The sequence below is a fragment of the Euwallacea similis genome, chromosome 8 (genome assembly GCF_039881205.1).
Source record: "Euwallacea similis isolate ESF13 chromosome 8, ESF131.1, whole genome shotgun sequence".
NCBI classification, from domain to species: Eukaryota; Metazoa; Arthropoda; class Insecta; order Coleoptera; family Curculionidae; genus Euwallacea; species Euwallacea similis.
In genome coordinates, this window is record NC_089616.1 from 1699380 (window position 1) to 1712477 (window position 13098).

The following is a 13098-nucleotide window of genomic DNA, read 5'->3' on the forward strand; positions in this document are numbered from 1 at the left end:
TACGTCTAGAGTCGATGGGCATTTTTCAGGGTCTCGTATGATGCTGCGAACCTCTTCATCAACCTGAGGAACCCGGGCTGAAATATATTCAGAATTTTATTCAGCCTGAAATTTATATTTCAGCTAATGCATGTCAGCCGGGGTTCTTCAGAGCGATGGAAAATGTCCATCGACCGTGGACGAAAAGCTCGCAAGTGCCCTTTTACGCATTTTACACTTCACAACTTTATTTTATCATCTCTCACTCAGATCCTTTACTTCCAGGAAACGTAAAGAAAACTGTGACTCGTCCTCTCAAGGGGGCAATACGGATCTACCTGTGGTAGGTCCTCGGGGTATGGCTGAATTGGCCGAGGGGGCCACTCCTCCCGAAGACCAACAGACTTGGAGGGCTTATTACGAGCATCCTTTAACAGCCGCCACCACTGCGATGCTCAACATAGGCGGTGGCGTGGAGGACCAAACTGCCACGATGGGGCTGATCTACGAGTATTACAAGTTGCCCCCTTTGCCCGCCGACACTAAAGATAAACTAGCTGATCTCTGGCCGTAAGTTTTACAGGTTGCTTTTGGTAGTTTAGTGGAAGAGCGCTCCCGGTGCCCGGTTAAAATGTGGGTTCTATTTTTCGTGGAGGTTCCGCGAGTCGGGTTCAGGTTTTTCGTTTGTCTCTCGGTCGATTTGTTCGCTTGTCTCGACCTTTAATCGTCGGCACCATGCCTTAGTTTTGGTGAATCACACTGGTAAAGTCGCTTCCACCGTACATCGATGCATCTCTCTAAGAGCTAATTTATGCGGCACCTAAGTTTTAAAAATAATACCGTGCGTTCATGAGTAATTTAGCAAAGATTTAATAAATTACATTGCATGCTAGTCCAGGCCAGCCAAAGCCACATAATCGTCGTTAGCCATGCAAGAAACTTATTTATTTATTTTGCCTTAAATATATCCGTCATAGATACATAGGTAGGCTGCATAGACTCCCACGTCTCTTATACCACTTTTGATAACCATAACTTAGAGTGGGCATAGCGGAAACCCAAACGGTTAGATGGAAAAATAAGCAGAAAATATATGCGAATCTTTTTTAGAATAAAAATGTCCCCACCGAGAATTTATAGTCATTTGGGCCGTATCTTCTTACTATATATTACGGCAAGCACAATAGGATTAACGTAAAAAATTCTTCTGAACAGCGGCTGCTGAATCTCAGACGTTTGCATAATTTGCGTTGAGATTTATTTTTGTATTTTCAATTGTGTGTCCTCTAGGTACTACCCGGCTTTGTGACCGAGCTTTATCTACGCTTTTTGTTTTCATTTCGTCTTCCTCCGGGCTATGATATCATGAATTTTAAGTTAATCTCATATGGGGCACGCAAGGGGCCTTAAGGATTCGGTTTGGATCTCGCACGGCAGCGCGCTCGGTACTCGCCTTGGCGGTTACGGCGGCTAAAAACTCTAGCAAGTGCTACCTAACTTACGTGCAAGTACCAATGACGTATTAATTATGTACTAATTAATTACGTTACAAAGTTCCATATTAAATTACGTATTAAGTTACATGTTAAATTCCATATTAAATTACCTATTAAATTACGTATCGAATTACTTTAAAGTTAGTTGCGGTACTTCGAAGGGAACAATTACATCGAATTTCCAAATGGAGAACAATTCGCATGGAACGTGAGGGAATGACTGAGCCTTCGAACCGATAAATCATTTCTCTCCGTCAAAACTCTTATATCACGCTTCTGGACAAGGTCTGTTCCTCCCTCCCCCGACCCGCGAATGTCCTTTTTATTGGACGCGTACAATTGCGCCATTAAACTAAATTAAATATGCTAGAAGCCATTAAATATCCAGCGCATATAATGAAATAACTTGTCCTAAAGGAAAGCTGCGGGCTCTAGAGCAGCGCCGGCCTTGGGGGGGCAAGGCAGCGCACTTTCCTGGCCGGCGATTTTTCTTAGGGGCAGAAATTTCGCCCAGGCCGCCAGACTGGCCGAGGCCGGCCCTGCTCTGGGGCACTTTTTCACTGTCATCGTTCATCCTTAAACAACACTCAAGTGCATTAAAACTCCGAGTGGCGAAAGACTGATCTTCCGATGTCCATGAATGGAATTTTAGCATTATGCGGCATGGCAAGCGCAGTTCCGTGCCCGGAAAGCTGATCCGTTGGAAACTGGAATTACCAACGTCAATTAGCCTGAACTCGGACATGGTCACACCTAAGAGTCTTGGACATTTTTGAAGCGGCTTTCCACCGAACTCCTGAGCATCCTCCGCGCACAAACCTACCTACGCGGTCTTCGTGTGTGACTGAATCCCGTTAGAACCCCAAGGGCCCCTTAAAAAACTACTGCAAACACTTTTATCCGGCGATAAATCAAAATAGTTCAAAAGACCGTAATGGTTAAATTCAAATCTCTGTTTACGACTTACCTACTTCCCAGAGGGGCTGAGGATCTTCCTCGACTGCTCCGCTCCGCACAATATCCTACATATGTAATTTTAATCTCTATTATTAAAATCGTTATCTCGAATCTGCATAGTAATATGATACCGATAGCATCAAGTGAAACCCTTACAAATTATATAGACCTCCAGACGTGAGATTCAAAGCGAATGTTAGTTTTAGATTTAAATATTCATCGACGATGCGACAAAGAATGTAGAGCGGAGTTATTCAATCTACCAGATTTATTGACCGGAAAGGGGCGAAATGTAAATAAGACACCAGTTTTTAGGCAACACTTAATAGATTCAGTGCTCATCGTGAATGTGTGAAATATTTATTCAAAAGAGCTGAGGTGCGCATATTTGCAAGCATACCTCCATACCGAATGGTAACAGTTGGCATTTCTAATGAGCAATGAGCACGTTTTCGTGTGCTGACTCATTTCGGATAGGTTTAACGCGTTTGATTTTTGAGATGTACGAAGATGGCCAATATGGGGTGTCCGTTTCTGGAGCTAAGGGGAACTCGCCATAGGGAACTCGCTAACCATGACAGACACGAGGTCGGAGCAAACACAGGGAGGGGAAGGGGCGGGGGGGAGGTCCAGAGAGGTCCATTGAAGAGTTGGAGACTTAAGAAAGGAAATAAAAATTACCTAGGTAGTACCAGACGCCCCGATTATATGCGCGTGTTAGACGACTCGTGTTGTGCGCTTCGGCATTGTGAAGGTGACCGGGTCTGCAGGTTGCGGTAATCGCGATTATCAGACTCATGGTACTGATGAACCAGTCTGTGCTAGATTGTATTGATAGATATTGTTACGAGTTATTTCCTCTTTTCACTTTCTTTAAAACTTCCACCTCGGTTTTGCATAGGCGTTTGTTTGCGGCTATTTCAGAAAACCGCTCGCTTTGTTACGGTTACGATCATATGCATATTTATGATGTTAAACACTTGCGTGCCTGTTTGCTTCGCCATTAGAAGTCTGATGATCGTTTTAGAGACGGACATCTTAACAGACGACAATTTGCCAATTTGCACATTCTTCGTTTTTATTCCCGTTTCGATGCTATTCGCTCTCGGAGATTTTTCGTGTGCAGCTCTGCCTCGGACGTAACCTGAATTAATAAGTGTTTGATTAACATAAATATGCAGATCCGCTAAATTCGGCTAGTTAAGTTGGGGTGAAAGACGTTTAGGCCCTAAACTGTCGGATAATTCGCCATTTTTGATCTAAGCCGGTAGCTTTAGGTTCCTGAGATGTCGGCGTTTAAACCGTTTAAACCGTCCAACGGGGCGTTTAAACCATTCAAACGGAGCATTTAACCTGTTCAAACAGGTTGTTTAAGCTATTTAAAAAGCGATGCTGTTTTCAGTCAGGCTGATGACCACTTATTTGGCTTACTAATTTCGCTGGTTAATTCTGGAGCCTTCAAAAAATCCCTTCGTCATTCCTCTTTAATAAAATTATGTGTATTTTTTACTGTTTTCTCCTTAAAAATTGTGTCGCATCTCTAGGAGTTATACTACACACATGTCGAGTTTGACGTCTTATTACTCGGTGAGAAAATTGCATCTTCTTCAACGTAAGCGTAATTCATGGGGGTTCAAGCACATCCGCTAGACGCCGCCGAACTAACTCCAGCATGAATTAACCATCATCAGAGCTTCGCGTGATATAAAGCCTCTAGTTTTCATTTCGCGTGACACTGCAATATAATTTTTAATCCAGATTGTGTTTGGCTCCTGGTACGTCCCGAGATGCATTTAAATTATAGCTCATGTTATGTCATATCTCGTGTAGGCCATTAAGCCAACATCTATTGCGCCCTAATTTGAGCCTCTTGTGTTTTCATGCCTCATTAACCAAATGATCTCACCCTTTCAAATATGTGAAAGTACTGCCAGCGCGGATTGTGCCGCTTTTTGAAAGGGTCGTTTGATCTGGGAGGTACTCGAGCGGTACCACAACAACATTGCGAAGGAACAAATAGTATCAAAAGAGAGCGAGGCAAATAGCCGCACGTAAAAATTTCGTGTGATAATCGTTTTGTTAGAAACAACTACATTTTTTAAATCGGAATTTTGGAGTTTCGACTATCGGCAGCAATCAATCGGCAACCAAAGTGCCTCGGAAATAAGTCTCGCTTACTGAACTGAACGTCGTAATTAGAAAAAAAACTGAATTAAAAAATGTAAAAATCCCATATGGCGCCCATGAGAAAAAGTAAAGCTGATGACGGCTCCCGAAAATCGAAACGTCGGATGTCAAAAGTAACGCCGCCAAGTTGTAGCCGACGAAAAGTTGTACCAGTTGAAGTATCGATTATTTTGAATGTCCTCGCCAAATGCGCCGGGGAAAATGTAAAAGGTCTCTGCAAAAAATTTCCTCTGTGTGTTAAAAAAATCAACGTTCCCAGGCGTTTAACCGAATCTACTTCTAATTCAAAATTTCCATTAGCTGTTAGTACAGGGCACATCAAGACACATTTACGACCCCACATAGAACTCCTTTTACTCGGGCACACCCTTGAATGTAAAATACAATAGTTGTTGTCAAAGTCGCAAGAATACCAGAAGTTGAATAAACCGAATTCTCCCCACCACTTGAAGGATGAATGACGTAATATATTTGTTACAGACCGAGTTCTCAAGCCGGTGGCATCCTAACGTCGCAATTGAAACCGACCAATGGATTAGTGAGCGGGGCGGGATTAGAACTGACGACTCCGCCCCTGAGTACCAGCAGTCAATTGAGTTCGCAAGAGTTGCAAGGTTTATTTATTAACCAACACGTTGGGTACGCACAGCCTGCGGGTACTGCCGGACAAAATTTGCAGATTGTGAAACGAGAACCTGAAGACCTCAGCCATCACCGGAAGCTGGACTGCGGCTCGCCCAGTTCTGGGAGCCTAGATGGTTCTATAATTATCTCAAAGCAATCTCGACCGAAGGTGATAACTTAGTGATACCTGTGTTAATTATTACGCTTGTGTTTGTGTGTGAAGAGGGATCAATCTAGCCTAGATGGGGATTAGAAACTTCCAACACCTTGGGAGAATGACACAATATTATTGGACATTCCCCGTTGTTGAGCTGATCATCATCTTTTCATGTCAATATTACGCCCCGCTGATTTTTCTCCTTAACCAATAGAGTAGAATAGTGCATGGTAGATTTGAAGTAGGTTAGTCCTAGGGCCACCTAGAGCAGCATGTCTTGTATGAGTGTCGATTTGACCATTTAACGTCGTGCCTTGGTGGTTATAGGTGGTGCTGGTGTCCTCCGGTGGCGGGAACCAGCCTGCAGACTTGGTAGTAGATGTGAATTCGATCAAAGACGAGAGCCATAGAGGCCTCAATTCCCCTCAAGACGGCTCCCGATCGATTAACGGGACCCCAACCTCGACGCACAGCAGTCTTTTGGCTGACGGCTCCAACACGGGCCCCATTGAATTTATCTCCACGGATGGACTCAAACCGGCAATGTACACGACGCAGATATTCACCGCCATGAGTAACCCTTGTCACAGTGGCAGTGGAACGCCTTCTCCAACACCTTACAGCGACCACAACATCCAATACACCCAGAGCACCATGGGGAGCGGTCCAAACGGATCGGGCGCGACCATATACTCAACTTCTTCTGGCAGAGCTAGCAGCTCTGGTGCCTTCACCGTGTCCACTGACCCCTATTATCGAGAATACTTCACCACTGTTGCCTCAGGGGCAGGTACCCCAGAACCTATTTACTCTAGTCAGCTTAGGCAAGGCCACCTAGCCTACGGAGAAGAGGTAGCTAGTGGGGGTGCGACTGCTAGCTTCGTTGAGCGATATGTGAGGCAAAGTCAGTATCACGGCAAGGGGGTAATTGCTGCCGCTGGCCTTACGGTAGATTTACCGAGCCCAGATAGCGGAATCGGGGCCGACGCTATTACCCCTCGCGACCAGAACACGCTGCAGCAGGTGAGCCCTAGAAAAACCTATGTCTTCAGCTCTCACTCAAGATCGGTAGTTTATCCACTTTACTCGCGAATAAATCAGATAGTGTTAGTGTTAAATGTGAATCGCAGGTAGTACGGCGAGAATAACAAATCTTTAGTGGTGGCACCAACGGAACCTTAATAGATACATATATGCGCTCTAAAGCCGGTTAAAATCGTCTGAAGGAGGTGTATATGAGAGGGTGAATTTTCTAAGTGTAGCAAGTGTGCTGAACAAGAGGAGTAATCGTCATTTTAATGCCTCGTTAAGGTGTAAATTTCAAATTAGACCTTGAACCAGGAACAATTTATATCAGTTTATATACAGGGTGCTGCGATTTTATTTTTAAGGATGATTAATCACCGAGAAAGAAACTGGTGAATTAATATCTTTTTCAATTTTTCTCTTGGTGGGACTACAAATTAATTATCATTCAGACTGATACCATCATTAATTATCATTTAATGATAATTTTCTTAAAAATTAATTTTAAAAAAATGTTAATTGATGAAATCTCATTATTGTAATTTAGGTTTGATCAGTTTCTTTTCAGATGATTAGTCACCCCTTAAAAATAAAATCGCAGGACTTGCACGATACTCTTTACATGACACAAACATAAATCAAGATTTCAATATCATAAAACGTACCAATTCAAAACTTATGCGTCTCTTTTTCGCGCATGCACTAAAGCCGTAAAACGTCCGGTTCCCACGCATACTAGGATTAGATGATCAGATAATAAAATGGTATTTTCGAGGTGGATAAACACGTTCTTGGATGGGTGTCTCGTTAAATTAGGACAACAAATCTGCTACCAATTCAAGACCTAACTATGACGTTGTTTCAGTCCTTCGACTACACGGAACTCTGTCAGAACAATTCCTCATTGTTGGATCCGCTCTCATTGTCGCAAAAGAGCAATAGCAGTTCGCAATCCCCCGGATCACAAACCACCCGAAGTAGACCTTGGCACGATTTTGGGCGGCAAAATGACGCTGACAAGATACAAATTCCAAAGATGTGAGTATATTTGAAACTATTGTGAATATTTCATGCAAAATCTTCCGAATAAAACAGTTTGATTAAATTGCCCGGACACGTCGGAGCAGTTTTAATGTTAGGACTATTTAGAATTATACAGGGCAAGCCAAAAATATCATGCAACTGTCATGAACCACCCCGTTCATTTAGATCTATGTAGCCACACTTGGTAGTTTTCGATATATTCAAGTAGAAAATTATTTATTTAGGTCATATCACTTTATGTATGCAAATTAAAGGCAGTTTTTTTACAGTTGTAACGTATTTAATTACACCTAGCTTTGATTACAGGAGACGTGGTACCGTGGAGTGGCCGTTAAATTCGTTACAGACTTTATCCCTCTTGATTTTTTCCTTGGGATTACATGAACAGGAGAGTGTATCAAAATAAGTCCGTTTGCATTGAAGCTCATAAAATGTCCTATAATGTCCGTTTATCTAGTTTTCAATACGTACAGTATTTGACAAAACGCTCGCAATTTATCAATCGGATAGGGTCAAGAACTCTATTGGGTATTAGACAGTACTTCAAGCTGAATGGTTCTTTTCTCAGTACTTATTCCCTTTAACATGCTTCGGCAGAAACGGATTTATTTGGGTATTCACGGTCTTTAATACATGCCCGAAGGAAAAAGTCTAGGGGTTTCAAGTCTGGCTAGCTTGCCGGCTATTCTATGATGCCTTAAATTCATTAGTCTAAAAACACGTAAATAAATAGTTTCATGCTTGAATATTTGAGAAACAGCCAAGCTGTATTATAGACGACAATGCTACATAAAGTCTACAATGATTGCAGATAGCACTCTATTAGGAAAAAAGGTATTTTTGGTATATTCCATAATAAAAGTCAACTCTGCAATATGTCGTCTTACAGCGCTTTGAATGGCAATAATAAAAATAATTCTGTGGTCTGGTCAAAATTCCTAGAAGAAATGAAATTGTGAGAAACGTCTGTGCTTCACTTTTCTGAAAATAAACAAATAATTGGCCGTTATGCTATGTGTCAAGTCCCTTTGTATGTGTGAGAATATGTCATCGTCGAATTTCTCGGAAGTAGGTAGTCTAAATTCCATTAGCTGTCATGAGCGGACCATTAAAAATTACAATATTTTGTGACCTCGTGTACTATGTAGCATAACGAGCGTAAACGTTATCCCATTTCATATCAGGTGCCATATGCCTTGTCCTGGTAAAATTGTTGTACGTATCACTACCGAAAACTAGTTTGCCTGATTTAAGTGGTGCATGGAACATTAACAAACATTTGCACATTTCAAAATTCGTCTTAAGTGTCAAGTACTATTACTGCCTGGTTTGTAATGTTTCCGGTTCAACAGGTCTCATGTATTCAACTCTTCCACTTGTCTTTTTCTTTACCTTAAACATAAAACGAGTTCCTTTACGTTCCATATTAATGTTTTTTTACGTTCGTAACTGTAACATTTCACATACCGAACAGCAATTAGCTTCTTTTAAATATTCCAAACCACATTTTTTATGGAAGTGTTTTATTCATGCTCAATCAATCGGTTTTATTTTGATGTGACCTCATGAAGGGTGTCTTTTTTAAGTGTGTTTATTATCACTATTTTCGAAACGGTGTGAGTTACAAAATTGGTTAAAAAGTGGGAAAAAAACGTTGCCTTCTTTGGCGATGTTTGATGTACCGTAAAAGGCTTTGACAGATTTTTTTTTGGCTCAATAGAAAATATTTCAATCTGATTTCGCCAGATCCAAAAAAGTTTAATATATTTTTTGTTTTTCATGTTTATCTCATATTTCGACAGCGCTTTTTACTCCTGAAATATCATCATCGTCATCATCAACATTTTTGGTGGTGTTTCGTAAACTTGGCCTTTGATATTTTCCATGTAGATTTCCAAATAGAAAAATCCATCGAAGTCATATCGGGCAAACTAGGTGGCCAACTAAAAAAAGCGCACAAATAAGGGATCTTTCGAATATTCTATAAAGTAGATAGCCAGTAAGGAATAATTGTCCATTAATTCTCATAGTGTGATGGAAAGAATAACGCTTTTCACCACGACACATGTAGAGAAAAACTCGATTTTATTAATTTGTTATTTCCTTCTCAGTACGCCTCTAATTTTCCCATAGCAGTAGGTACTGCCAAGTTAGGATTTATGAGTCATCAATATCCGTGGCAATCAGTGACGCACCGCGAAAAATTCCCTACTCTGCATATGAAGAGCCGTTGGTGCAAATACTTATAGTAAATAGGAACGGTGTGAACTTTGACCGTTTTTGTCAGAAGTAGAAATAGTTATCTCAACAATGGACGATTAACTAGCGACGTTAGTGCATGCAGGGCGTCCGATGTGGCTTTTCCAGCGCACCTTTCTCCCTATTTACAATCACGAATACACCACGCCGAAATGCCTGTAATAGCTCCTATTTTGTTCCAGATTCTCACCTTACGGATTCAAGTACCACCTGGAATCCCCAATATCGACATCGCAGAGAAGGGAAGATGATAGGATAACGTATATCAACAAGGGCCAGTTTTATGGAATCACCTTGGAGTACATTCCGGATCCAGACAAGCAGTTGAAATCCCAAACCGTAAAGGTAAGATTTTTTAAATTAATATCGACTTGCTTGTGCGCGTGTGCTTAGTGCTGGGGAGTACTTTTGGGTGCGATGTTGCTGTGTGGGGATGAGGTGCGCATCAAGGCACGAGTACCGGGGAGATTCCATGTCCATTCCATGTAGTCTCGTTTATTCAGAGAACGACCTCACAGCCGTGGTATTTTTTGCGTAATCAGGAAACTTTTAAATTAGTATTGGCAAACACATTTAGATACATAAACTATAGGATGAATAAAAAGGAACATTAATCATCTTGTTGTTCGTGGTACCTTCTGATAAAGAAAACTTGTTTTATGTAAAAACACTGGTTTCGCAATCGTCGAAATCCGAATTAACATATTATTAAGGACCAGTTAGTCGTTAAGGAAATTTAAATTAGTAAACTCTCGATATTACCGCTGACGACCCTGTATACACTGCAACAGAAAAAAGAATTTGCAACGAAAAAGGAGAATCGACGAACTTATTCCTAAAAAAGATCGCCTTATACATTTGTATGGATGGGATCATTGAATTTCTATAAAATTTGAAGAATTAGCAGTTAAACATTTCACATCGAAAGCCAATTATTGATCAAGAATTTGACGAAAAAACTTGCTGCGTTGACATTCGATTCCACTTACGGGCATGAGTAATGATCATTCGTTGCTTTCCTATGATAAAATGCGGCAATTCTAATGAAGACAATTTACAATTATATACTTGATCATTAAGGCCATGTTCAATGGAACTGCTTTTAATTATACCAATTACTACGAAAGCTTATATACGGTTGATAATTAAGTATAATATTTTGAATTAATACGTTTAGCGCTCGGGGAGCAATGTCATTATCAAATAAATGAAATACCAATCTCACCTCACCGACTAGTAAGATTCGAAAAACTTACTCACTCATTAATAATGTAAATAACTCACTTATTTTTGTTTATTTAAGGCTAAGATGGTCGAGATATAATTCGCTTTTAATTAATATCAAATTTTTTAATCTCCTGAAAGAGACTATTGCTGAAACCTGCGGGAAGTTCTAGAATGCTGCATCACATGGAACTATGTTAATTAAGCCTTAGGAACTTTCCTCCGGCGCGATGTCCTGCCTAGATCAGTTCTTTGTTTTTAGAACTGCGTAGGAGCAGATGTACTACATTAAGTCGCAAATCAATGCGATCCGAAACTGGGGCGGGGTCTAGCCCAAATTAAAAAAAAACAATCTTAAAGAACGCTTTCTCGACACTCGATTGGGCACTCGACGCTCTTGAATCTACTGATTAGATGATCAAACAGAAAACTCCTATCCTTGATGATATTTAAACGAACATCAGTCGCCCCTGAGTAAGGGCTATTTATCACGAAACCCTCGTAATTTTCCTAACTGTATACGAGGGCCCTCTCTAAAGTTTACATTCAATCGGCGCATTCGCCTCAAATAGATGCCGACTCCGGACTTCAATCAAGCTGCTGCAAAATGAAGTACAATGCAGATTAATTCAGGAAATTCACCTCGATTTTTTTGTCTATCACTGCAATGTAAGCGCAAAAAGGCTGGGACGAACATTAAAGTTAAATTATTCTTTTTCTCCCAAATATGTTCCTAAGATCGTCTTAAGTTTTTCAGCATTTTGTTTAAAACTTTTTAACGTTCAACTCCTCCCAATTATCAATTTAATCGATTATTTCACTTAATCAATCATGCGAAATTATTGGCGTCGATACCAAGAGACATACACTCGATCAACTGTTAACTACTGCTTTTGAAAATGTGTTTTCAGCATCCAAGAAGCAATCTAGCTAACCATCTAATAGTACCGTTTCAAGCGAGATTGTAAGGGCATATCGATAATTAATTAAGGATTGTATTAACGCATGGGTGCAATGAAGCGCGCTATTGCTTTAGATCTTCAAAGGCCAGTTATGTTACGTTAATTTTACAAATTATTGTTTTTAATATATTTTATTATTACCTTTCTTAGTTATTTTTTAATGTGGAGCGTTTCTGCCTATTTGAAAGACCGAATTTAATAACTTTATACCAGCTCTTTCCATAATTTATACGAATTAATATGAGATTTAAACGGTCACTTGCCTCTCCTCGACGTCTCGTCTCATTAGCAGCCCGGTCCCTTCCGTCGCGCCTTTCCTTACCTGATGGTACCATGGTACCGTCTCGCTTTTTATTATCTAGAGACGGACTCTGTATTTTGTTCTCTTCGGCATACTTTCGAATGACCTACGTATATGATGGTGCGTTTAACCATGTTGAAGTCCGTTTTATGGCCAACCGAACACCACCATCTCGAATTGTTTAGATTTTTATCAACGGAACCTCTGATGGCGTGCACTGCGGAGATTTCTATGCATGACACTTGTCTAAAAATTTACTGATAAGATCGAGCTCATTGGGACTAGAGGGCCCTTTCGCTGGGGCATATTCATGGCTACATATTTGATTTTTTTCTTTTTTTTTACAGAGCGTTGTCATGCTAATGTTCAGAGAAGAAAAGAGTCCAGAGGACGAAATCAAAGCGTGGCAGTTCTGGCACGGCCGGCAGCACTCTGTCAAGCAAAGAATTTTAGATGCAGGTGAGTTTCGGACTGATGCAGTGGAAAGAGCGGGTGGAGTCGGGAATTTTTCCGGGGTGACCCCGGAGAACACCAATGTCGCCGGTGTCACCCTTGAACACTTGACCTGACCACGTAAACTCTTGAACAGGGAGGAACGCCAGTGTCACTGGTGTTCAAGAGTAACAAATTGGAGCTGATATTCGCTCCTCACGTGGGTGAGAAGTATCTCGAGCAAAGCTAAAAGCATTAGGCTCGTTAGCATTCCGCCTATTTAAATATTTAATGATGTTATTACTTTAATTCGAGGTATGTCAAACCAATAAATCATTCGTCATTGAAAAACATGAGGTAGTTCTTGTTAAACATAATTGGAAAGTATGTTGGATGGAAACCTATTCTCCTTAAGGCTCGAAGCGCGTGAGTGTTCAATAGAAGAATAGG

At 40.9% G+C, this 13098-nt stretch overlaps 1 protein-coding gene across 6 annotated transcripts in view; it reads left to right on the forward strand.

The window, feature by feature from the left end:
• grh (grainy head) overlaps positions 1-13098 on the forward strand; it is a 66543-nt gene that overhangs the window by 43075 nt on the left and 10370 nt on the right. For 5 of the 6 annotated variants that reach the window (XM_066392536.1, XM_066392535.1, XM_066392538.1 and 2 more), the window contains 6 exons: positions 265-549; positions 5100-5412; positions 5728-6423; positions 7292-7464; positions 9912-10074; positions 12564-12675. In XM_066392536.1, coding sequence (XP_066248633.1) covers positions 265-549; positions 5100-5412; positions 5728-6423; positions 7292-7464; positions 9912-10074; positions 12564-12675 — 1742 coding nt within the window. The remainder of the gene's footprint in view (positions 1-264; positions 550-5099; positions 5413-5727; positions 6424-7291; positions 7465-9911; positions 10075-12563; positions 12676-13098) is intronic. The other variant, XM_066392539.1, reaches the window with a different exon arrangement.